Below are 25,258 nucleotides of genomic sequence, written 5' to 3'. Positions count from 1 at the left end.
AAGATGTGCATTATCAAAAATTATGTTAATTTGGTCGATAGTAAAAGTATAGCATCTCATGAAATGCGTTAGAGGCGGAGCTAGTTTTCAAACAACTGCCTCCAGCTTCTTGTCAAGCTCGATTTGAATTTCACGTAGAGATCGGGCTCCCGTTCCCGCATCGTTGGTAATGAGCAGCTCCATGCCTGGCCTCTTCCTTCGGCTCCAAATCCCTACCCCGAAATGTGGTGAAGAGAAAAGGTTGTGATACTGACATTATAGCAGTGTTGGGATCAAGTCACCACCTTCGAGTCACGAGTCAGCTCGAGTCATTGCACATTTTGACTCGAGTCAAGTCAAGTCAATCGATTTTCAAAGGTGACTCGAGTCAAGTCAAGTCACTCGTTTTTTGGAGGTGACTCGAGTCAAGTCAAGTCAAGTCAAGTCACGAGTCAAGTCACAATTCAAGTCAAATTGAATTTTCGAAGTATGAGTGATCATTTAAATTCATTATCTTTTACTAGCTGTGTTAAAGAGATCAATTGGTCATTAATCTTGAATCAAATAACGAATTTAAAGGTAAATATACGTGCAAAAATACGTTGTATCGCTCACGCACACGTATAACTGCTAATAAAATATGCCAGTAACTGTATAGCTACATCAGGGGTGTCAAACATACGACCCGCCAAATGATTTCATTCGGCCCGCGAAGAAATTCTGAGTAGGCTATATGTTGAAAATTGCGTGATTTTATTCAACACATTTCTCGAATTTCTAGTAAGAAATACTACTAATAAATATTCCTTCAAGATTTCGAGTATATTCATAGGCCACATTATAACCACCCGACAGAGGAGTTGTGATTGTAGTCATCGTCAGGAGAAAATCGCTGACATTGACACCTAATTCCGAGAATGCGAAAAAGCGCATATATTGAGTTAAGAGTTAGTAATATTTTGGAATCATTTGACTGGTGCGGCCCGCGAGTGATCTGAATATTTGAATTCGACCCGCGACGTCAGTTGAGTTTGATAACTCTGAGCTACATGCTACATTCTCTTATTATCAGCCAAAATAGAGGATCGAATACGAAGCCTCGAGAAGATGGAGGAAATTGATATCGTACAATACACTAGCCGTATATACACATTCGTGAGGATATGAATGCATAAAATATATTTGTTCCATTTAAACCATACAAGAGGGTTGGTAAAGGTGAGCACCGTGCAATGTAAGAACAGAGCCGTCCAATAAACAGCGATACGTTGCTATCAAATTAATCTGCTGCTACGACAACGCAAGCTGTGATCATTTCGTTTGCGGTCAATGTATTTGTGATGTAACAATGTAGGATCAGTGAAACGTACAACCAGTAAATGACTGGTTGCTCTCACAAGTCACAACGGCGTATCGTGAATAATCCGAACATGCACAAAATACATTGATTTAGTCGACACCGTTTACTTGATGACTTGAAATTGACTCGTAAATTTTGCTCCGAGTCACGAGTCAATCCACATTTTTGAAGCGCCGAGTCAAGTCAAGTCAAGTCATTTTTGCAAAGTGACTCGAGTCAAGTCAAGTCATTCGAAAAAGTTGACTCGAGTCTGACTCGAGTCAAGTCATGACTCGAGTCATCCCAACACTGCATTATAGCACTGTGATTCCTTCGCCTCCTCATCGTACAAGCACCTCGGTGGTGCATACGAAAGTAAACCATATTACAACTGTGTCTAGTCATTGGCAGAAGTGTTAGTTGAGGGGCAACAGTGACCCATCCGCAGTTGACGGAGTGAATCCAAGGCATGGAGAACTACTTCAAGTAGAAGTGGGAATTGATAGAACTGAATTAGGCTAGAGATGACACAGCAGTTCACTAGTCCATCGTTGTTGGCAACTTGAAAAATCTCGTGAAGCATCTTCGCGATCAACGCACTATAATAGACAATGTTGTAGGTACTATTATGAAATTTTATTCTGGGACCGTAATATATTGCGATCCATCCGATCCGGTTGCTAGGACCATATCACTCATAATCGATACGGTAATCAAATTGTATTTCAAAAATTCCGAAAAGTGAAAGCAAAATATGCCAGCTTTAAATCTATAAAATTTGAGTTAGAAATGGGAATATGAACTCGGGCTATGGTGACCAAATCTGTCGGATAGATGAAATATAACTGTGGAGTGCTCAATATAGGAAAATAAGCACAACGTATTCAAAAAGTTGATATTCTGTGTTACTGACCTTGTATGTGGCAGGGCTGTGGAGTCGGAGTTTGGCTAAATTTCGCTTGATGGAGTCGGAGTCGGAGTCGTGAAAACTATAGTGGCTGGATTCGTAGTCGGAATCGAGGAAAAATATTGACTGGAGTGAGAGTCGTAATTTGTGAAAATGACCCTGACTCCGAAATCGATTCCGACTCCAATTTCTTTATCATGAAAACAATTGCTCTCAAAGGATTTTTAATAGGATATTTATGTACCATCCATCACCGTTATTAACAGCGATGCAGATCAGGGGGTCATACCGTGGCCCTCAAGCCAAATGTGGCCCACGAGAACGTTTTGTGTGGCCTGCGAGGTAATTCTCGAAATTAGAAAATTGCAACAAAATGATAGAGGCATGTTCACTGCAACCGTCGATATTGCTATGTCTAAACGCCAAATAATCCTGTCCTTGCCAAATGAGCTTGAGCCCAATATATGTGAGTAGCATATTTATTGATAGAATTCATTCATTACCTTTAAAAAAAATTCGCGCTTGGCGCGATCAGGGCATAACTGCACACTGCACAGTTGCATGACATAATTGTTATCAATTTTAAAGCGTAGTAATATAAGTCTTGTTTCCAATGTAACCTAATTCGGTCCGCTCCTATCGGAAGACTAAAAAAGGTTATCAACATTCAAGTTGCCCGCGCAATGGTTCGTACATCTCTTGTGGCCCTTTGGCCGAAATGACTTGCCACCCCTGATATAGATAAAATTGGGCATTATTTGCGAATTGCATTTTAGTTGCATAGAGGAAGAAAATCGCAATATGCATCTTCGCGATGCAGTCACAAACTGATGCAATTTTTGGAATTATACCATGATACTGTGACATCGTTTGGTTTTGTAAGATTGATGTAAATATAACCAAACGGTTCTTCCCACTTGACAAAAGTAAAAATATATGTAGTATAACTTAGGTGCTTGGGTCGAACAAGTGATTAAGAAAGACTGCAAGTCCTAGTCTTTGAATACTTGACTTAGTACATGTAGACTAGACATATGCTATTTGACTACTTTCTAAATTTCATTAATGACCAATGTCTATTAGTGGTAAGAATGTTTGTGTTATATTCAGCATAGTGTTTAATGAGAAAATTAATAAGTTACATCTCTGTATCAGTTGCTGACTCATACACAAGAACAACACATTGATTGTTTTATCTACATTTTAATTATACAGGATTGGATACAAGTCATGTTTGAATGATTCATGCATATTAGGATATTAGACAATCCATGTTAATCAAATATGAAGAAGGGAAGGATATTTAGAAAGGCAAACTTTCATGTTAATTGCGTAGTGCATAATTCGAGCTGTGCTACAATGAAACAATTATGCATGCCATCGTTAATCATGTTTGCATATGTTTAATGGTTATATGATAGTCATTTAACCGTTACCGTGGCATATAATTTTCGAAGTAAATTGGTATTATTGTTGGAGTCGGAGTCGGGGTCGGTACGTTTGAAGACTCAGTAGTCGGAGTCGGAGTCGGAGTCAGTATATTGAAAATATGTGGAGTCGGAGTCGGAGTTAGAGTCGGTGGTAAAATTACCGACTCCACAGCCCTGGTATGTGGGTATGTCGGTATCGATGGCTCCTTTCTACCACTGACTTACAATTGATTTCATTACGTTGCAAAACTTATGGTTTTCAATTCCACGCAGTTTTCCCTCTCGCTCTGGAACCATCAAGCCAAGATGAGGATTACATGGTTGGCGATACGATAAAAATAGAATGTACTTCATCTGTGGTTTCGACTGTCAAATGGCAAAAGCAGGAAGGCGCACCCACCGACAATATTTGGATGGATCCTCTTCAAAACATTGAACCTGGAAAGGCAACTTTGATTATCAAAAGCGCCACCCAGGACGACTCTGCAAAGTATAGATGCACCGCTAACAAGGACATTATTGGCCAGTCAAGAGCTTATGCGACTTTTGTCAACATAAGAGGTAGGCCTATCTCTATATATATTTGGGCGACTACAGGACATTCAACGATTTTGCGATCACATGAAGTCTAAGTTTGTGTACACTCAGGACTTATCCTATTATATTCACTTGTGAACACGAGCCTTTAACGATACGATAGATAATCGTTGTAAATTCAAGGAAAATGCAAATTCGCAATCGTCTCAGGCATATATAGCCTATACACCGGGTTGGCTGGCAACAATGGCAACTTCATTCTGGGGTTCGCGAAGATGTTGAACATAATCAGTTTCCAACATAGGCCGTGAGTAAGTGTGGGCAAATGTGAGACGAAGTTCAATTATCAATCAGCTTATCAAATTTGGAGCTGGGCCACGGCAAATTGGAAATGGAGTCGCGACCATAAATGGTAGGAAACCACCGGATATGCGGAGTTTATACAGCTCAGTGTTGCAGTGCGCACCGGCATCAGGCTGATAAATGACCTTACTGCTGTGACATGAACATGACTTAACGATGTACAATTACGTTCCTTGCACTTTCGAAGTCATCCTCCACCTGCTCTACCCCGCTAACTTTGATCATGCGAGCGGAGAGAGGATCAAACATATTTAGTAATATATGGATGAACCAATATTATTGTCATAACTCATTCTAATCATTTAACTACCCGATGCATATAGTAAGCTCCCAAAAGTGGCATCGATTACCCGACGGTGGGCCCAAAATCATGTGTATATTTGTGCGAAAGGGGGCTGAAAATGTGTCTTCGGCCCTGGTTACAACTTCCAACACACAACCATATCGTCATGAACCGGATCGCGACCACCTTTAGTCGATAGACAAAGCTCAGCTGGTGTGACGTCTTATTGATCGACAATGTGCTCATACATCATTTTAAACTCCCCTAGTGGGCGCTAAAGAGCGTCCGGAATTTGTGTCACAAAAATATGGTAACCCTACAGTAGCGCTTATCGCCTGTTCAGGCTTGGTGCTCCACGACAATGAATTTGGTAAAGTTCAGAATCTTTGCTTTCTATCTCGAGGACGACTTTTCATGCTCTTCCACTCCCACACTTCCATTCACTCTCGAATTTCTTGCGTTCAATTTTGGGTCTCTGCTGCCGACTTTGGGAGCTCGGCTCACTCTTCCTCTGGGCTTTTCAAGACAGCGGGATCGATATTTCCCTAGCTTCGTCCATGCTTACATCAAATTTTGCCTGGAACACTGTGGCAGTATTGCTAGATTTTTTTCTTAAGAAACAACCGGATCCGTTGATGTATATACGCCATGTTACGGTTCCTAGCAACGGTCGGACTCCCTGTCCGCGCATAACCTTGTGGCTGTACATGTACTGTACACCCGATCGAGTTGTAATGCTTACAGCTCGAGTGTGGTGATTTGTGTTCATGAAGATCACGAAGGCGAGATAAGCACAATAAGAAATCACTACCAAGTGCTTGTAATTTCCACGTGAAAGATTCCTATCTCAGTGGAAATTTCTCGATGCTAAACGTAACTCACGAAAATGAACCTAGAAACATCTATTTCTGAACGCTAAAATCTATATATCACCAAGGCTCTTGATATTCTTTCATTACTTTGATGTAAATAATGCGGATAAGTTTTCTCGGTCGACATAAATTTGCAAGATACCAAATTGCGTCACAGAATAGCAGTGGCCCACGAGATGAGAAGACCGATCCTGTACGAAACGATGTAGCCTAGCCCTATATAACCAATTATCATAACGGTATTTCGTTGTGACTAAAGTGGATTTCGAAGCTTAGCGGTCCTTCAGCTGTTATAGCCCAATATTCGGATAAGGCATTATCAATGTTCGTCTAGAGAAAAACGAATGTAAACCAAAGCAAACCGACAGTCGCCTCGGCAATACGCGTCTGGCCTCGCAGCCGTCCCTTCAATTTTCTACGGCTGTCTTACCTGATTCCATGTCTGGCGAGGGAAACTATGTGCGGCGGGATGGGGTTCCTCAACCCCACTCACGAGAGAAGCCGGTTGACTCTCTCTCATGTCAAAGCACATCGTTGAGACAGAAAGTTTCAAATGTATTTCGACTTTTCCAATTGAAGATACCATCGATTCTTCATATTTATCCAGTGGTTTTATTCTTGATCGAAATCACCTTTTTAATTCATTTCAGTTCATCCCGAAAAATGAAAGGAGACAAGACAATGGGATGAATCATGTTGCAGATACGCGACTTCTCAACGCGAAAGTGCACGATGTGAAATGTAATTGAGTATATTATCCTTTAATCTGCGGTACATCTGATCGATATGTGTTACTCTGTGAATAAATCAAAATGCCATGGAACTCGTTCACTAAGTTGTTTGAATCAATTTGCAAAATGAGAAGCGACGTAAATTGAGGAAGTTACTTCATACCGATCGAACGACATAACAGGCAAATTAGCATGTTAATAATTGCCATTAACAAAAAAAGTCCAGGGTTGAGTTTGGTTTTGTTCAGAGGTTGTCAGTGACCAAGTACTTCTACTTTTTCGAAATACTCAAGTACTTTACCTCCACTTGCTGTACTTACTCAATTAAATCTAGTTGTCCGACATTTGAGGTGGGGAACATTGGATACAGGGGCAGAATGTTACATCGTGAATATTTTAGAAGCCCGCGCGCGCGATAAATAATAAACATCCCTATGATTTAGTATAGTATCATATCATTCGTAATCCTGACGTTGTTTATTTTCGCCTGGGTCGGCGTCTTTGTGAGAAAATTACGAGTTCTTAGTTTTGTTGACTCGCGTAACTTTGCATCGCTACTTTCCTGTCGTGTTTTGGTGGGTATATCCTATTGTTTATTGTGCTGAATGCGATGTCCAAAACGTAACCAAACAGGTCATCGCAAAGTCGCAGATACACCAGTCATATTGATCCAGAATAGTGTTTCCCAACCTTTTTCGACGCATTGCTCGACACAAATTTTCGCCCCACGTATTTATGGATCCGAAAATGACATATATTCTGAAAATGTATTCACTTAACTCTCATCGCTGGTGAATTTACTGTACCGAAAATGTGTTAGGTGCTCAGAAAACCGGTTTCCGCGTTTACTTTCGGACCTTTCGGCGTCAGATGCAGAATAGATCATCTTCACGTTGATTTTTGACCGTGTTAATTAAGTATATATGACTAAACGTTTTAATATTTTCACCCCCTATCGCCCCCCCCCCCCCCCGTCGCCGCCCTTGATATTTTCGCCCCCTTTTTACTCAAAATCACCCCGGCTGCTGGGAACTATGATCTAGTAAAAACTATAGCGCGTTGCTTTGTGTTGATTTTCCAAGTGACCGTGAACCATTAAAATTTGCAGGGCGCGTTCTATGGTTGCTGGCACGCCCTCTCTACAGCAGCTACTTTCAAACGCATTTAGACAGATCCTAACGACTTTCCTGTGAGCTTACTGCAGGGTCATTGACGCTTTTTATGAATAATCCATATAATGAGACATGGATACGCATCAATTTTGAGATTTTCCAAATTATGGACATCTCTAATGTACACAATTATGGCATAATTTTACAACTTGAAAAAAGCAATTTTTTTCAAAGGCCTTTGTTTAAAACACTGTTTAAAACATGTTTTAAACGAAGTGTTTTAAACAGCCATTTGTTTTAAATGCAGCCCTACCTATAACGTGTTTTCATGCGGCCCCATACATACTCTGATGTTTGAAATGCGGCTCCGACATCCAAAAAGGTTGGGAACCACTGATGTAGACATATGGTATTTGACTACTCCCTAGATTTCGTTTCTGACCATCGTATATTAGTAGTGAGAGAGTGTGTACTTGTCATAAGTAGGGGAGATGTGGTACCGATGGATCACTGGGACCGAAAATACTTTAAAAATTCTCTATGATAATTCCATGATTACACTCCCTGAACTTGTCTACAATTGCATGCTGGCAAAATCTTTCCTCACATACAAAAAAATTCGACGTGCGCGAGCTATGGGGTCTCTCACAGATGATTTTTGTTTTGGGGGGTGTAAACTAAATTTAGATCGACATAGACATTTTTATTTGTAACCTTCAACACGAACAAACCAGCAATCATTTTATTGTGAAGTGTAGGGCTCGTATCAGGCTATATAATGGCACCTATTATTTTTTTTCGGTACTTTCCTTGAGTAGACTTTTTTCGATTCATGTATAAAATTCGTAGGGTGGGGACCGATGATACAATAGCCAAATCAAGCAAAATAATCAAGCATACTAATTATGAAACAAATGAAACATGCCTACGTACAGAAAATCTTTATGTAATAATTGCATATGATGTTTTATCGCCATAACGAGGTATTTGGAAGTCACACTGTCGATTTTCGGGCAATATGTATGTACCCTCAAATTTATAAGTCCGAGCCTAAATCGAAACGTGATTTTATGACAATATTTGAGTTAATATTTATTCTATTTTTGGACAGTTGCGACCAAACATTCTGCTTTGGCTTGCTGTAGCTTAGATTATAATACTGAGCAAGAAAATTAGTCACATTTGAATTTTTAGGGTGTCTGTGTCATAGGTCCCGGGGTCGTGTGCCATTGGACCCACCGGGTGGGGACCAATGACACGTTCGAGCAACAAATTTTGAACGTCCATAAATATTTTTTGAAAAGACGGATATTCATGTATTTGTGAGCGATAGGTAGAGATTGTATCAAAGTGCTGAGCCAGCAAAAGATCTGCTGTTTTCGGCTGAACATTTCGGGGCCAGCGATCATTTTCCAATTTTTGATCCATCGGTACCACATCTCCCCTAGCTCATAGTGTTTAGTGATAAAATTTGTAGATCTCGGTATTATAGTTGCTGAGTCATACACAAAAGCTACACTGCTATTGTTTATATCCACATTCTAAATTTCCGGGATGGGATATATATCATGTTTGAATGATTCATACATATTAGAGTATCCGTGGGTTGTCCATGTTATAGACACTTGCAACATATGAATAAAAAGAAAGATATTTTGAAATAAATACTTCCATGTTAATTTCACAGTGAATATTTCGAGATGTGTACCACGATGAAATAATTTTGCATGTCATCGTGAATAATATGTTTGCATATGTTGAATGGTTATGTGAAAGTCATTTCGCCGTCACTGTGGCATATAATTTTCTAAGTAAATTTGTAATACTATTGGAGCCGGATTCGGAGTTCTGTGAGGAAAATAGTCAGAATCGGAGCGGGCGCCGGAGTCGGTACGTTTGAAGACTCAGGAGTCGGAGTCAGTTTATTGAAAATGTCTTGAGTCGGAGTCGGAGTTGGAGTCGGTGGTAAAATTTACCGACTCCACAGCCCCGGTGACATACCAGAGTACAGCGCACTAGTTGATAGCATGCAATGCCAGGCTTCCCACTGACTGATATCGAAACAGATAACATGATGTCCCGTCTAAAGTGTGACAAGATTTATTTTAAAATTTGATTTGACTGTTGTTGCATAATTTATACTAACATGGTGCGAAGTGTATCATGATTCCTTAGAAATCTTAGTGGCTAGCTAGTTGGAATGAGATGTTTTGATTCAAAAGACTCTTTTAGAAATCTTACCGCAATGTGATTCCTGCCCAGTGCTATGAATATTACAGCGGAAATTCAGTCTGGCATGGGTAGATGGCGGGATTAAATGGTAGCCCGTCGCTTCTATCAGTAACCAAGAAATAGCTCTTGGTTGCAAAAAGGTTGGTGACCCCTGCTATAGGCTATGTCCTCCTTTTGAGAATCCGTCCTCCTCCATAGCTCTGACAGTCAGGATAATTGACAGGAACAACTAAATGAACGCCATTATATGACGCGAAATCTGCAATGCTGATGTTCGGGCGGGTCTATCAAGGATAGGAATGGGAAAATGACCTTTATTTAGTCCCCACAACATGATTTACCATAAAAATTGTAGTCCGGTAATATAACGTTTGTAATTTGTAAAAATCGTCCTCCTTTCCGTATCCTAAAATATGGTAACTCTATCATAAACATTTCTTCATGGAGGCAAAAACGCCAATGTGAAACCGTTTATATACGCAGATAACACGCACGGATAATATAATGGTTACAAAAAGAGCACAGTTCAAATATCTGTCGTTGCACTGATTCATAACTTCTGACTCAAAAAGGTCTCGGGCCTCCAGAAAATCCAGTGATTCAATAATAATGAAACACATTAAAAAATTCCTACTTTACATTTAAATCTCTTTACATACTCTAAGCCACTGTTATAGCCGTTTATAACTGTATTAAATCGGAAAATAATCGTACTTTTTGGCAATTCCAGTACTTTCACTGCCAATCCAACGTTGCATTCTCCGACCCACTAAGAGATAAGACGGAACGAATGAGATAATATATCGACGCACAATGACACGATTCGTGTGAGTAACGATGATTTAAATTAGTTACCCACAAGTGAAATTGCGCGACAATTGAAGAATACGAGTGTATCAAGCGGACAAGAATTCATGTAACAACTGATTGCTGACGACAAAGCTCGTAATCAAACAGTGTCGTCTTTTACGCCGAACACAAAGGGGTCCCGAGTAGGGATGGCGCTAGCGCGAACCCATGAAAGGTTCAGGTTCGCGTGAAAGTGAACCTATGGCGTCACGTGACATCATATTGCTCATCCCAATCCTACATTTCAGTTAAGTGATATATTAATGTACATCACATTATGCCACAATACTGAAGTACAAGCTTACTTTTGAAACGTCACCAAATGTATCACCTGAAGCAATCAAATGCTATAATACTCCCATAAAATCAATATATTCCGTCGCTTTGCCAACAATTTCGACGCGGACTTGCAAGGAAATAGAAGCCGATGCCTTAACGGTCGAGGCCAGGCTGGACAATCAATTCGGCGTCTGACTATTGCTACAGTGATATTGAGCAGAGTGTAAAATCGCGTTCCTATAGCGCATAAGGTGGGCAAAATACGGCCCGCGAGCCACATGCGGACCGCAACACCGTTATGTGCGGCCCGCGGAAGCCTCAAGAAACGAAAACATATTGATAAAATTGATATTAAAATCATATTGCTGTGGGTATTTGATTAAACTTTTTCTTCGCGTATTTCAACATGATAATGGTAAGTTATGTTCTTACCATGCTATTTATTTTATTTCATTGATGGCGCCATAGCCCGACCTTGAGGCCAATGCATTTTGAAAAGTTTCAATTGTTAAACACCACTGAACGTGAAACGTATATGACATCACTTGGAACCCGAATATGGTTTTAGATTGGCATTAGTTTACTTTTAGTGCTGTAATTGGAAAAACCGATTCGCTATTGTGTTAGATAGATTCGTTGTTTGTATAGATAGAAGTACAAGTACAACACCCGCGCGTCCAAGTCCTCCAAATATTATATGATCGACCGAAAAGATCATCGCTCTATCAAATATGCGGGAACTGGCGTGTGGAACAGTATCCCGCCGGCCATCAGACAGTCGACGAGCATGTCCACATTCAAGTCTTCATACAATCAATTACTACTAAATAAAAACTAGTCCATCCTCCTGATTACCAGACCACGACCTGACCTATCGATCTCGCCTTCCATGACAAGCCACTCCATTTTTGTTGCTTGCTTTTTTCTATACTATCTTATTTACTTTTCATTCAGTGTGCATGCCTCCTCTTCATATCGCCAATGCCAAAGTGGGTGTCTGATTCCAACGACTACTCCAAGTCGCTTCGACACCTTCCTATCTTTTCATTGTATCGCATTTTTGTGGTGTATTAAACTGATAACATTGCTAATAAACCAACCAATTATATTTACATTATTTATATACTGTAGAAGCGTATTTAAAAGCAACGTTGTTTGCATTGTGTGTCTTGGAGTTAAACCAAAATAACAATCAGCAAATCTATGAACAGATCGCTGATCATACACCTCATATACATATCTGAATTTACATCCAGATCTAAGAATCGAGAAAACCGACTTTCCTCCCTAATTTTGACTATGAGGACGACCAGCTTGTAAATTCTCGTCAATGTTTCTGACGCGTGTACGTTATCATCAAATCAAAGTTTGATTTGCTTTAAATATACAAATTCATATATCAATTTCCATGTCGTCGGTCACTATTAATCAATAACAATATTGATTTCTGGCTTAGTATCCCAATTTTACATAGTGCGGCCCGCGAATGGATCCAAATGTCGCGCAGTGTCAGTTGTGAGAGCAACCAGTCATTCACCGATTGTATGTTTCACTAATATTCCATTATAACATCACAAATAAATTGACCGCAGACGAAATGATCGCAGCTTACGTTATCGTAGTTGTAGTAGAATAATCTAATAGCAACGTATCTATGTTTCTTAGAAGACTCAGTGCTTACTTTGCGCAGCGCTCACCTTTGCCAACCCTCTTGTAAAATTTAAATCGAACGAATATAGTTTCTGCGTTTCTATTCTCACGGATGTGTAGATGGGTGAGTAGTGTATTGTACCAAAACAATTTAATTGTTTCAACCTATCGTATTCGATCCTCAATTTTGGAGGATAATAATAGACTGTAGCATGTAGCTATACAGTTACTCACGTATTTTATTAGCAATTCTACGTGCGCGTGTGCGATACAGCGCCTTTTGGCACGTAGTTAACTTTATTCGTTATTAGATTCAAGATAAATGGCCAATTAATCTGTCTTTCGTGCAGCGAGCAAAATGTATTGACTTTGAATCATAAACTCATACTTCGAAAATTCCATTTGACCTGAATTGTGACTTTGACTCGTGTCTTGGCTTGACTTGATGTGACTTGATTCGAGTCACCTCCAAAAAACGAGTGACTTGACTTGGCACCAGTCACCTTCGAAATATGATTGACTTGACTTGACTTGACCAGAGTCAAAATGTGCAATGACTCGAGATGACTCGTGACTCGAAGGTAGTAACTTGATCCCAACACTGCTACCGACATGTAACGTATTTCGTTCTTGATGTTGTGTCATTTCGGGTCAAGCTCACGGCAGAGAGTCACTAAATATTCACAAACGGAAAGCTGAATATTTCGAGAAATTTTTTTAACAAAGCAACTGAAAGTTTTAAGTTTGACAAGGTGTATGCTCGTTTAGTATTGATTTTATTTTTTATGCTGCTAGCGCCATGCATAGAGTGGTTCGAAGTTGAAATGCAAAAAATTTCAACGAAATATGTTGAAATGATCTGAAAAATCTTCACAGCACAGTGTAGAACGTACCAAGGTTCGTTCGTGAACATGAACCCTAAATTTCCGAAGTTCACACACAGAACGAGAATGTGAACGTCACGTTCACGCCATCCCTAGCCCCGCGTATAGCTTGCGTCGAGGCAATGGTTAGCTGATTCTTATCGGGCTGGATTGTATTTTCCAATCAAATTTCGCAAAGTTCATGGAGGAAAGAATGATTGGTTTCCAATTTTAAGGCATACATAAAATACACTATCCAATTTCAATTACACTCCAATGAATATGACTCTCACGAAAATCTTTGTCATCTGTTTGATTGTGAGCGCGATAACGTGACTTACGGCACGGAGAAAAACAATTTAATTTAGAGGAGATGGGATATTTGCCCGTCTAATCGTGAGAAAAGAAGGTGTTTGCCATTTTTGGCAAATTTTATAGAAAACTGTAGCATTTAGAATTTATTCGCGACCCGTCTGAAATATAGCTTCCCGACCCACCGGTTGGGAAGCACTGATATAGAAGGTTCTGTCCAATCCATGACGGTCATTTTGTGCTTAGATTTTATTGCCGCCGGTCTTTGTATCAGCGCACTTTGCCCAGTAACATTTTCGCCACCCCAGCGTCATGTGTCCCGGCGAGGAGAGGGTTGGCTCCGAAATAGCTGCGTCGATTAGTACGTAGCACAACCGCCCGCTGCACACCGCATCCCAACTGTCTCAGGCAGCGTTAAATGATACGAGGAGTAGGCTATACCAATCTTCTGCAATTGGGCATGAAGTTAGATTCATTGCTGCAGAGCAGGGTCTCAAACTCAAATGTGCTCGCAGGACACTTCCTTACTTTTTGATGGCGCCGCGGGCCGCACCACCAACAATATGGGTATTCAATGTATTTCCAAGTAGGCCTTATTTGACGGGACCTTGCAGACTGATATTCCTCACACATCGTGAAAATGTGATTTAGGCTACTATTGTGAATTCACGCCTGGCACGAAATAAATCATATTTTTAAATATTTGAATAAAATAGTTGTTGTACTTGGCATAGTTGGTCAAAATAATTAGTTATAATCAGCATGCGATAGTACAAATGCATTATGACATCGTGAAAGCTGTCGCGTTATAATTTTGCAGCTATCGGACATTTGACGTGCCACAATTATAGGTGGAATATTTTAGAATTTACCGAGATTGATCTGATATCAGAGCAGCCTAATCTGGGTTTCAGCCATATACCCCTGATAATTAGGCTATTTATCATGTAATTACCAAAGTCAAATTAAATCAGCGTTAGATTTACCTTCGAATATATTGAAACAGATCAATAACAACTTGAATATAATGTTCAATGTGCCATAGCAATAGAAATGTCCATCACCGAATAATCCGTTGGTGTTATAGCTGTGGGGCGTACCACTAGTTTACTCGGCGACTTCAATTGGCGATAATATCATGGATAAAGAGACCCAAGATGACAGATGATGTAACTAACTATACATCAAGAGGGCAACATAATTCCAATGGTTGCCATACCGACCTGCTTATATATCTAAATACACAACGGAAGTTACGACCTTTTGATATATTACTATTCCCCATAACAGTTTCATGGTTTGTTTCGCCCGTTGTTGTATCAAGTCACGGCGTTCGGAGTCACAATAAGTCAGGGCTGGGCAAACTTTTGAGCTCGCGGAGTAGTAAGGGAAAGCAATTTATACGCCGGCCAATCCCAGAAGGCCACGTCGCCTTAATTGCCACGCCTACATTGCCACATCATCCGCCCATTGCCGCACCTATGGGACACCCCTTGCCACATCATCCACCCATTGCCACATCATCTGCTACTGTAACAGTGTTGTTGTAAGTTCTTTATTCTTCAAGCTATCAGATCGCAGCACAGGCGCATGGAAACAGGACCAGTAAATACAGCACGTGCACCTCGCACGGCGTACATCCAAGAGAGTGAGCGCATCAATAACAACACGCTTCGTCAATATGCATGACGTCATCACTAGCCATAGATGGCGCCCCGTTACATATACCCCCCTCCAATTTTTTAGAGGTAACATGAGGAACATTTATCTCTAAACCAATAACACATCAAATGGTAAACCGAATCAAAGGCAAAAAGACACATACAACATCGTGAAGACTAGGCCAAACAAATAGCTGATATCGAGACAAAACAATATATAAAAACATGAAATTCCAAACAATCTTGTCGATCATCATCAGGTCTGTCGATCCATCCACCCAGTTATGCGAAGCAAGGTCCTCAATTTCTTCACCGCACCATTTGATAACGTCTTGTACAGTAATGGAATTCAACTTGCTGACATCAGTACGGACGCAGTACGTTTTGTCTTCCGTCGGCAACAGAACATACGGAGCATTATACTTATTCCAGATTTTCTCGAAAACGGTCAACTCTTTCAAGTCCAAGCTCGGGTCAACTTCAATGTTATGACATGTCACAACAGACCCGCAATTCTCAAGTTGCGCTAAGGAATCATCCCTCTTAGCTGACACATCAGGCTCCATCACATGCCTACAGTCATCATGATGCGCTAAGGAATCATCCAACTTAGCAGACACCATCACAGATCCACAATCTTCAAGATGTGCTAAGGAACCATCCAACTTAGCAGACACCTCGGACAAAACAGGATCAGCCAGACCAGGCAAAACAAGTGCACCAACATTTTCATGCTTTCTCGGAACAATTCGCGACGATTCAACCTCATTATAGGGTTTAACAACCCGCAATGGATGCGCAGGCGTGGCTCCAAAACTTTGCACAATACTCAATACTTGATCGAGAATACTCTTCTGGGCCTCAACCATGTCGTCAATCCGGCGATGAGCCCGCTTGATCTCTGTACGAATATATTCATGATCCTTACGCAACAAATCCATGACACTTTGTTACCGCTCAGGTGCTCACTGACTCTTGAAAGGCTTGAAGACTGGAGTGCTCGCCATTTGTAACAGTGTTGTTGTAAGTTCTTTATTCTTCAAGCTATCAGATCGCAGCACAGGCGCATGGAAACAGGACCAGTAAATACAGCACGTGCACCTCGCACGGCGTACATCCAAGAGAGTGAACGCATCAATAACAACACGCTTCGTCAATATGCATGACGTCATCACTAGCCATAGATGGCGCCCCGTTACACTACGTCATCAGCCGCGGCCATTGCCACATCATCCGCCTGTCGCCTTAATTGCCACGCCTACATTGCCACATCATCCGCCCATTGCCGCACCTATGGGACGCCCCCTGCCACATCATCCACCCATTGCCGCACCTATAGCACACCCATTGCCACATCATCAGCCACACCCATTGCCACATCATCTGCTACGTCATCAGCCACGCCCATTGTTACATCATCCATCCATATAACGCCCATTGCTACATCAACGCCCATTGCTACATCATCATGATTATGCGTACTGAGCTGTTTTTTGACTTTTTTGCGTCAAATCTTACCTTAGCTAGAATCGACAGATTTTCTATTATGTGTATTTAGGACTATGTATTTAAATTCCTATTCAGATTATACATAAATGCGAAAACTATGATGTCTATGCAAGGCTATATTCTCCGGATAATATTATTAATATCAAAATTCTACATATCATCACTAATTACTTAATATAAAATCCGATTTTGAGCGCTGCGACTTGATAATATGAATCCCTACGCTTCTGATGCATGATTTTTTGCGATAAGGACCCAGGTAACATTCAGAGTCTGCAACGATTGTTTGGATATACATTATAGCAATACCCCACTAAACTATAGGCGGTTATATTACTCTATTGGTCAGAGATAACTCATCCTTCCATATTTTTAAACTTGATTTTACGTATACAAGTTACGCTCTCTGCAGCCCCACATTTTACGAATTATTTTCATTAGACGCAGGCAAGCGATTCTCCAGTTCGGAGGTACGGAAACAAATCACTCGCATGTGCGCGTTCCGAATAGTCTTGTAGAATTTTCTAAAGTCGTAACAGCTTAGTAGCATATACGCGAATCCCAAGGTGAAAATAATCGAACGAACTATAGCCGCAGGCGTGCGATTCGCAGGGCTTTATTTATACAAACACTTTCGATGCCTGTACGCGAACCCCAGCGTTATAACGATTAGGTCTAATTAGCACGTTCTGAAGCCGTAAATTTAGTCAACATCATTGAGATGTCCATGATTTAAATATGGTGATCGAGTGTGACAATAGCACTCGTCAAGGTTAGACAAACATAACCTTAAACTACTCTCTACTTCACAAAATATAAAGAACGAACACCTTCGCCGCAGGTACGCGATCCCCGACGTTATAATGATAGTGCCAAATTAGCCGCATGAAAGCGAGTCTAATGAATATAACGACAGACACCAAGTTAGTTGAAAAGTAAAACTAATCGTGACCGATGCAAGACGGATTGAAACAGCGCTTTCGCTCGATTCTTGTAGTGACCACATTTCATACGGTTCAGTCCTTTTCATGTCACTAGAATAAGGGTGAATAAACCGACAGTGAAACGCCACCGACGACTTATAACGTAATAATGTAAGCTGCGTCGGGTGCTGCTTTAATGTTAGGAGCGAATATAGTAGAAAGTCCACGTCTGGACACCTGTAAGCAGCTGCGCATACTACCGTAGTAAAACGCATAGCAGAATTCACGCAAAAGTCGATATTGCTTTGTGATGATTTTGATGTTGTTCCATACCGATTGGGAATATAGGACTCCTAATTCCTTAACTAACTACATAATCCCTAGTAACGTAGTCAGACGCATAACGGAATTTACGCAAATCGGTATTGCTCTGCGATAATTTTGACCACTATGTTTTGATAATAACTTGCTTCCGAGAAATAGATAACATTCATTATACGTTAGATGATACTTTTCCTTTATATTCTATTATGTGTATTTAGGGCTAATGCGACATCACTATGTTGGCGACAGGCCTGATTTGAACACGCTAATTTTGCAAATTAAACTTATCACCCACCACGAACACTCAATGAAGAGCACCCTGGAGCACCCACATAAATGCTCCACAATTTGTGACGTATAATATACTGAGCATATAATAAGCTGACAAAACTGATACTTGAGTACTCCGAAATGAACAAGTATTTTACCTTTACACGACGTTTTTGTAAAATGAATACTAATGGTACGCGAATGATCATAGACTAAGCTTGCTTTCAGAGTTGGAAACTAAATGCATATGAAAATTTAACTATGTTTTCCCCTCACGCATCAGATGTAGGCCTACTCAAGTGTTTATGAGGCGGCGAATAGTTCGAAGGTTGTTGGTATGCAAGGACGTCACATAGAATTGTGGAGTTTTCTGTAAACTATAATCCAGTGATCTATTTTCAATCACTATACTTTTATTAATCTAAACTAAGTACTGTTAGTAGGCAAATCCTAGAAAAGTATCCTCTGATAAAAGCAGGAGTAATTCGTTATCTGTGAAATAAATAGATAGCGCGCAATATGAGCGGTGTTACGATGACTGACAAATACTTTGAATTAATGCATAGAAGTAGCGATTTCGAACTACGTAAAAAGTTAGTCGAGCTCACGCATTTTCCATTTTCAAAAGTCGACGTTTTTGTAAAATGAATAATAATTTTAATAAAAAATAAAAAAGAGCGAAAAATTACATTTTATCTCGGAACGCAACAAGAAAAATCGTATGAACTTGTAAACTACTTATTTATGACATAATAATAATTCTACTTGTACACTTATTCACATTTTATACCACTTTTAGTAATACTTAACGGTTTCAGTTTTAAATAAAACTCGGAATATAAAGTAATCGAAAAATTCGGTAACCAATTTCGCGTAGGCTATGCATACATATGAGGGAAGTTACATCAACGCGTGTTAACTAGTTGTATTATGTAGCTTGTAATTCATGCAAGTTTCGAAACTTCTACACCGAGTCTTTTTAAAGTAGATAGAAACGAAAAACAATTACGCCTAGGCTATGCATACAAATGAGGAAAGTTCCATCAACGCGTGTTAACTAGTTGTATCGAGTTATCGAATGAGTTTTTTCCTTACATCAAAACAACTAGAATGTGTAACTACATTAAAAAAACGTTCCTAACCCTTAACGCACCCGCGATAAATCGTACAAGCAACAAGTTTCGAGTAATCGAAATCGCGCCCCCTGAATTCAAAGCTTATTTCGAGATCTAAGCTACTTTGAAAATGAGGATCCTAGGATTTGCTTGAGTTTCATCTATATTTTACAATGCGTTTTCGCGTTCCAGAATGACTTATGTCAATGAAAAATAGCCATTGATCATGGTTTTGTTTTTGAAAGATGTCGCGATGCCGGTGAATTTTATAGTTCTTGTAAAAAGTTGTTTGTACACAATATATGTTTAAAGTAAGTCCTACGCATTCATGATTTCGTCCGAGTTCGTATTTTAGTAATATATACTAATTTACGATAGCGCGTTTGTAACTTGTGCAAGTACAGGAATATCATAGTTCTTGAACCGTGCTCAATGCTTAATAGAGCATTTTTGCTATTTTTCATCGCCATAAGTCATTCCGGACCGCGTAAACGCATCGTACGATATAGATGAAAGTTATGCAAATCCTAGGATCCTCATTTTCAAAGTAGCTAAGATCTCGAAATAAGCTCTGACTTGCTATTCTCCTCAAAGCATGGGATTATCAAGAGTATCACCTTCGATCACTGAAGAAACGGATGAAATTATATTCGAAGCATATTCCTTGACCAGGAATTTTATCATGTACGAACTCGACGGCTCATGCGTTAAGGTAAATACGAAAGCAGAGAGAACCTTACGTCGAGTTGGGGATGAAATATTCGAGCGACATCGAACTGTCCTAAACGCAGTCTCCAAACGTCTCCGCTATTTGCACTTTTTCACATTTTATAACACCTTAAGTAGTACTTAACAGTTTTAGTTTTAAATAAAATACGGAATATAAACTAATCGAAAAATTCGGTTTTTGCGTGCATCTGTTTTGCGGGAGCGTATAGCACGTACCTATACATAGTCAACTTTAACAACGGAATTACCATGCTTAACATTGAATCCCAACTCTAAACTTGATACGTAGATGTAGGACATTATGGCAATGCACCATGCTAAATTTCATCACACATCTAATGATGGAACACCTTTAAAACTAACGCAGTCGAATACCGACTTTTACGCGTATATCTGTTTTGCGTGAACTTAGCATATACCTATACATAGTCAATTTTAATAGCAGAATTACCGTGTTAAACATTGAATTCCCACCTTGAAAGTTGGTACGCGGTTATAGGACATTATAAAAATGCACCATACCAAATCCCATCAGACATTTCATGATGGAACAACTTTAAAACTAACGCGGCTCTACATCAACTTTTTGCGTACATCTGTTTTGCGGGAGCGTATAGCACGTACCCATACATAGCCAACTTTAATAACGGAATTACCATGCATTGAATCCCAACTCTAAACTTGATACGTAGTTGTAGGGCATTATGGCTATGCACCATGCTAAATTTCATCACACATCTAATGATGGAACACCTTTGAAACTATCGCAGTCGAATACCGACTTTTACGCATATCTGTTTTTCGTGAACATAGCATATACCCATACATAGTCAATTTTAATAACAGAATTAGCATGCTAAACATTAAATTCTCACCTTGAACGTTGGTACGCAGTTGTAGGACATAATAACAATGCACCATACCAAATTTCGTCAGACATTTCATGATGTAACACCTTCAAAACCAACGCAGTTCTATACAGACTTTTGGCTAAATCTGTTTTTCCGTAGCGTAGCACGTACCTAAACATAGTCAATTTTATTAACGGAATTACCATGTTAATATTCGACTCCCTACCTTGAAACTCGGTACGCAGTTGTAAGACATTATGACAATGCACCATGTCAAATTTTGCAAGTACTTTATCTTTACACGACGTTTTTTGTAAAATGAATACTAATTTTATTGAAAAAATAAAAAATAAAAAAGAGCGAAAAATTACATTATATCCCGGAACGCAACAAGAAAAATCGTATGAATTTGTAAACTACTTGTTCATGACATAATAATAATTCTACTTGTACACTTTGTCACATTTTATAACACTTTAAGTAATACTTAACAGTTTCAGTTTTAAATAAAAGACGGAATATAAACTAATCGAAAAATTCGGTAACCAATTTCGCGTAGGCTATGCATGCATACAAATGAGGAAAGTTACATCAACGCGTGTTAAAGTAGCTGTATCGAGTTATCGAATGATTTTCTCCTTACATCAAAACAACTAGAATGTATAACTAAATTAAAAAACGTATCTAAATGAGCTCCAGGGCATTGTGATTATGCTGCATACCAAATTTCATCACACATTTCATGATGGAACAACTTTAAAACTAACGCAGTTCTATAGCAACTTTTGCCTAAATCTGTTTTCGGTAGCGTGTACATATACATAGTCAGATTTAATAACAGAATTATCATGCTAATATGTGACTCCTCACCTTGAAACTTGGTACGTAGGTATAGGACATTGTGATTATGCAGCATACCAAATTTCCTCACGCATTTCATGATGGAACAACTTTAAAACTAACGCGGTTCTACATCGACTTTTTGCGTACATCTGTTTTGCGTGGGGGCGTATAGCACGTACCTATACATAGTTAACTTTAACAACGGAATTACCATGCTTAACATTGAATCCCAACTCGAAACTTGATACGTAGTTGTAGAACATTATGGCAATGCACCATGCTAAATTTCATCACACATCTAATGATGGAACACCTTTAAAACTAACGCAGTCGAATACCGACTTTTACGCATATCTGTTTTGCGTGAACATAGCATATACCTATACATAGTCAATTTTAATAGCAGAATTACCGTGTTAAACATTGAATTCCCACCTTGAAAGTTGGTACGCGGTTATAGGAGATTATAACAATGCACCATACCAAATCCCATCACACATTTCATGATGGAACAACTTTAAAACTAACGCGGCTCTACATCGACTTTTTGCGTACATCTGTTTTGTGGGAGCGTATAGCACGTAGCCTACCCATACATAGCCAACTTTAATAACGGAATTACCATGCTTAACATTGAATCCCAACTCGAAACTTGATACGTAGTTATAGGACATTATGGCAATTCACCATGCTAAATTTCATCACACATCTAATGATGGAACACCTTTGAAACTATCGCGGTCGAATACCAACTTTTATGCATATCTGTTTTTCGTGAACATAGCATATACCCATACATAGTCAATTTTAATAACAGAATTAGCATGCTAAACATTAAATTCTCACCTTGAACGTTGATACGCGGTTGTAGGACATAATAACAATGCACCATACCAAATTTCGTCAGACATTTCATGATGTAACACCTTTAAAACTAACGCAGTTCTATACCAACTTCGCGTGAATCTGTTTGCAGGAGTGTAGCACGTACCTATGCGTGATCAACTTTAGTGATGGAATTACATATGTAATTAAGTTTCAACACTTTTACAATGATTCGTCTTGCTTCCTATAACATCCCACTCGAGAAAATGCGTCGTAGGATATAGATGAAACTAGCACAACTCATCAAGACCGCTGAAAACAGTACATTTCAACATTTAGTAGCAGTAAATTTCTAGTAAAGTACAAGACGTGATGATTTCCGAGTGAGTTAAAAAGTAAGTATTGCAGGTATAGTTTACCTGAAAACCGAATACTCTGAAATAGAAGTAGATGCAGTGTAAATAGTTAATCACTTGATTAAGTTTAGTGCAAGCAGATAAAACCTATACTTGAGTAGTACAAAATGCACGAGTACTTCGCTATCGCCTCCCTCCACGTAATAAGTGTCTACGGTTTAAGACTGCTTTTACCGATACTCGTCGGTTTCAGTTTTAGATAGAATTCGGAAACCAAATAATTTCATAAACATAAGCTAATTTAATGAATTTACTCGAATGTACTATGCCGCGCTGATAAGATTAATTATAATATACTTATCATGTTACAGCGATTTTTCTAGCGTAGAAAATCTTTAAAATGTAGTAAGCAGGCCAAATGAAGATATTCGTTGAGCTGAATAAACATAAAAAATACTCTAGACTACTTTATCGGTACTTTACAGTTACAGTTTTAGATAAAATTTGTCCCTTTCACCTATAATTACAACTCCTCGCTATCTAAACATGTTTAGAATATATTATTTGCGATGATACGAACCCGTGAAGTACTCAAGTTGCTTTTCGTAGGATATGGATGAAACTGACAACACTCACCAAGACCAGTGATCCACTGAAAAAAGTAAATTGTAGCAGTAAAGTCCCACTAAAGTACAAGAAGTAATGATTTGCCAGTTAGTTAAAAAGTAAGTATTGAGGTATAGTTTGGTCGAAAAAGCGAAAAACTCTGAAATAGAAGTAGATGCAGTGTAAATAGGTAATCACTTCATTAAGTATAGCGCAAGCAGGCCAAACCTATACTTAAGTACTGCAAATGTACAAGTACTTCGCTATGTTCTCCTTCCACGTAAAAAGTGACTAGGTTTTAGAGTACTTTATCGGTACTCGACAGTTTCAGTGTTAGATAAAATTTGCTAAGACTTTAAATTTTAAAGTAGTTTGAGCTTACGTTTGTATCACCTTGACAAGTAACATTATCAGACATGAAAATGATACTATCACCGAATATAGAAGTTAACACGCGTCAATGTGTTTCGGAATTCACGAGAAATTGCTTACTAAGAGAAGTATATTGTTGTATACACAATAGTGGAGAGAATATTTAAAATGTAGTAAGCAGGCCGATGGGTATTCGTTTAGTTGTATAGGTATAAAAAACATTCCCGCGCGCGTCTTAGTATTAGGTGGTAGGGTTAGGAAGTGTTTTGTTTAAGAGCGCGCGGGAATGTTTTTTATGCCTATACAACTAAACGAATACCCATCGGCCTGCTTACTACATTTTAAATATTCTCTCCACTATTGTGTATACAACAATATACTTCTCTTAGTAAGCAATTTCCATCATTAGATGTGTGATGAAATTTAGCATGGTGCATAGCCAGGCCACTTTAAATTGTACTTTTTGGTCTCAAAAGTACAATTTAGTATAAAATAAAATTTCTGTCGAGTATAAAATAAGGATTTTTTTGTATACCGTTTTTCGGTGTTTGTCAGTTCACAGGAGTCTCTAAGAAACTCATTGGCGGGTTTATCGTTTCCGTTCGGACCCTGCTGGCTCCCACAGGTGCTGTCTGGCGGTTGGGTGGGGAGACCGACAGCGGCGGGGGTGCAGATGCCAGCATAAGGCACGATGGAACGAGTACAGTACACTTTCAAAGGAACTGAAGCTGACTTACTTCGACAACAAACAGGACACTAGGAGTACTCTGAATGCTCATTTCGAAGGAGAAGGCAGTCTGAAGTTCAAGATTTGCAAAGAAATAGTGGGGCAGATAATCTGGGAGCTGCTTTTCCACCCCAACGATCATGAAGAGACCACTCAAAAACGTGCTCTGAGTATTTTCAAACGATGTGATGAAGACGATTCTGTGTTTCTTTCTGAATTCAAGTCGGGGCGAATGTTCCAATTGGTGAGGAAATTCATTCGTGACGGTGCGTCGTTTCAACAGGCTTGCAAATTCGTTGCTTCAGTCAAGGAAGAGACGGGTCTGGCATTCTATACGGGCTGCAGTGAAGGGTATTGTGCGAAAGTCGTTCGAATGATCGTGGCTGTGAACTTGCAGGGTCTCAAAGAT

At 39.5% G+C, this 25,258-nt stretch overlaps 2 protein-coding genes across 3 annotated transcripts in view; both read left to right on the top strand.

Moving 5' to 3' along the window:
• Positions 1 to 6,533, top strand: part of LOC145457676 (uncharacterized) — a 36,527-nt gene extending 29,994 nt beyond the window's left edge. The window contains exons 7-8 of the mRNA XM_080335922.1: positions 3,929 to 4,216; positions 6,361 to 6,533. Of these exons, the coding sequence (XP_080192048.1) occupies positions 3,929 to 4,216; positions 6,361 to 6,377 (305 nt within the window). The 3' untranslated portion in view covers positions 6,378 to 6,533. The remainder of the gene's footprint in view (positions 1 to 3,928; positions 4,217 to 6,360) is intronic.
• Positions 1 to 25,258, top strand: part of LOC145457518 (chromosome-associated kinesin KIF4A-like) — a 252,540-nt gene that overhangs the window by 190,529 nt on the left and 36,753 nt on the right. The window lies entirely within an intron of this gene.

The sequence above is a fragment of the Botryllus schlosseri genome, chromosome 2 (assembly GCF_051294905.1).
Source record: "Botryllus schlosseri isolate E-star chromosome 2, Bs_hap1, whole genome shotgun sequence".
NCBI classification, from domain to species: Eukaryota; Metazoa; Chordata; class Ascidiacea; order Stolidobranchia; family Styelidae; genus Botryllus; species Botryllus schlosseri.
Note: the sequence above shows the minus strand (reverse complement) of the source record. Positions and strands in the feature narration are given on the sequence as shown.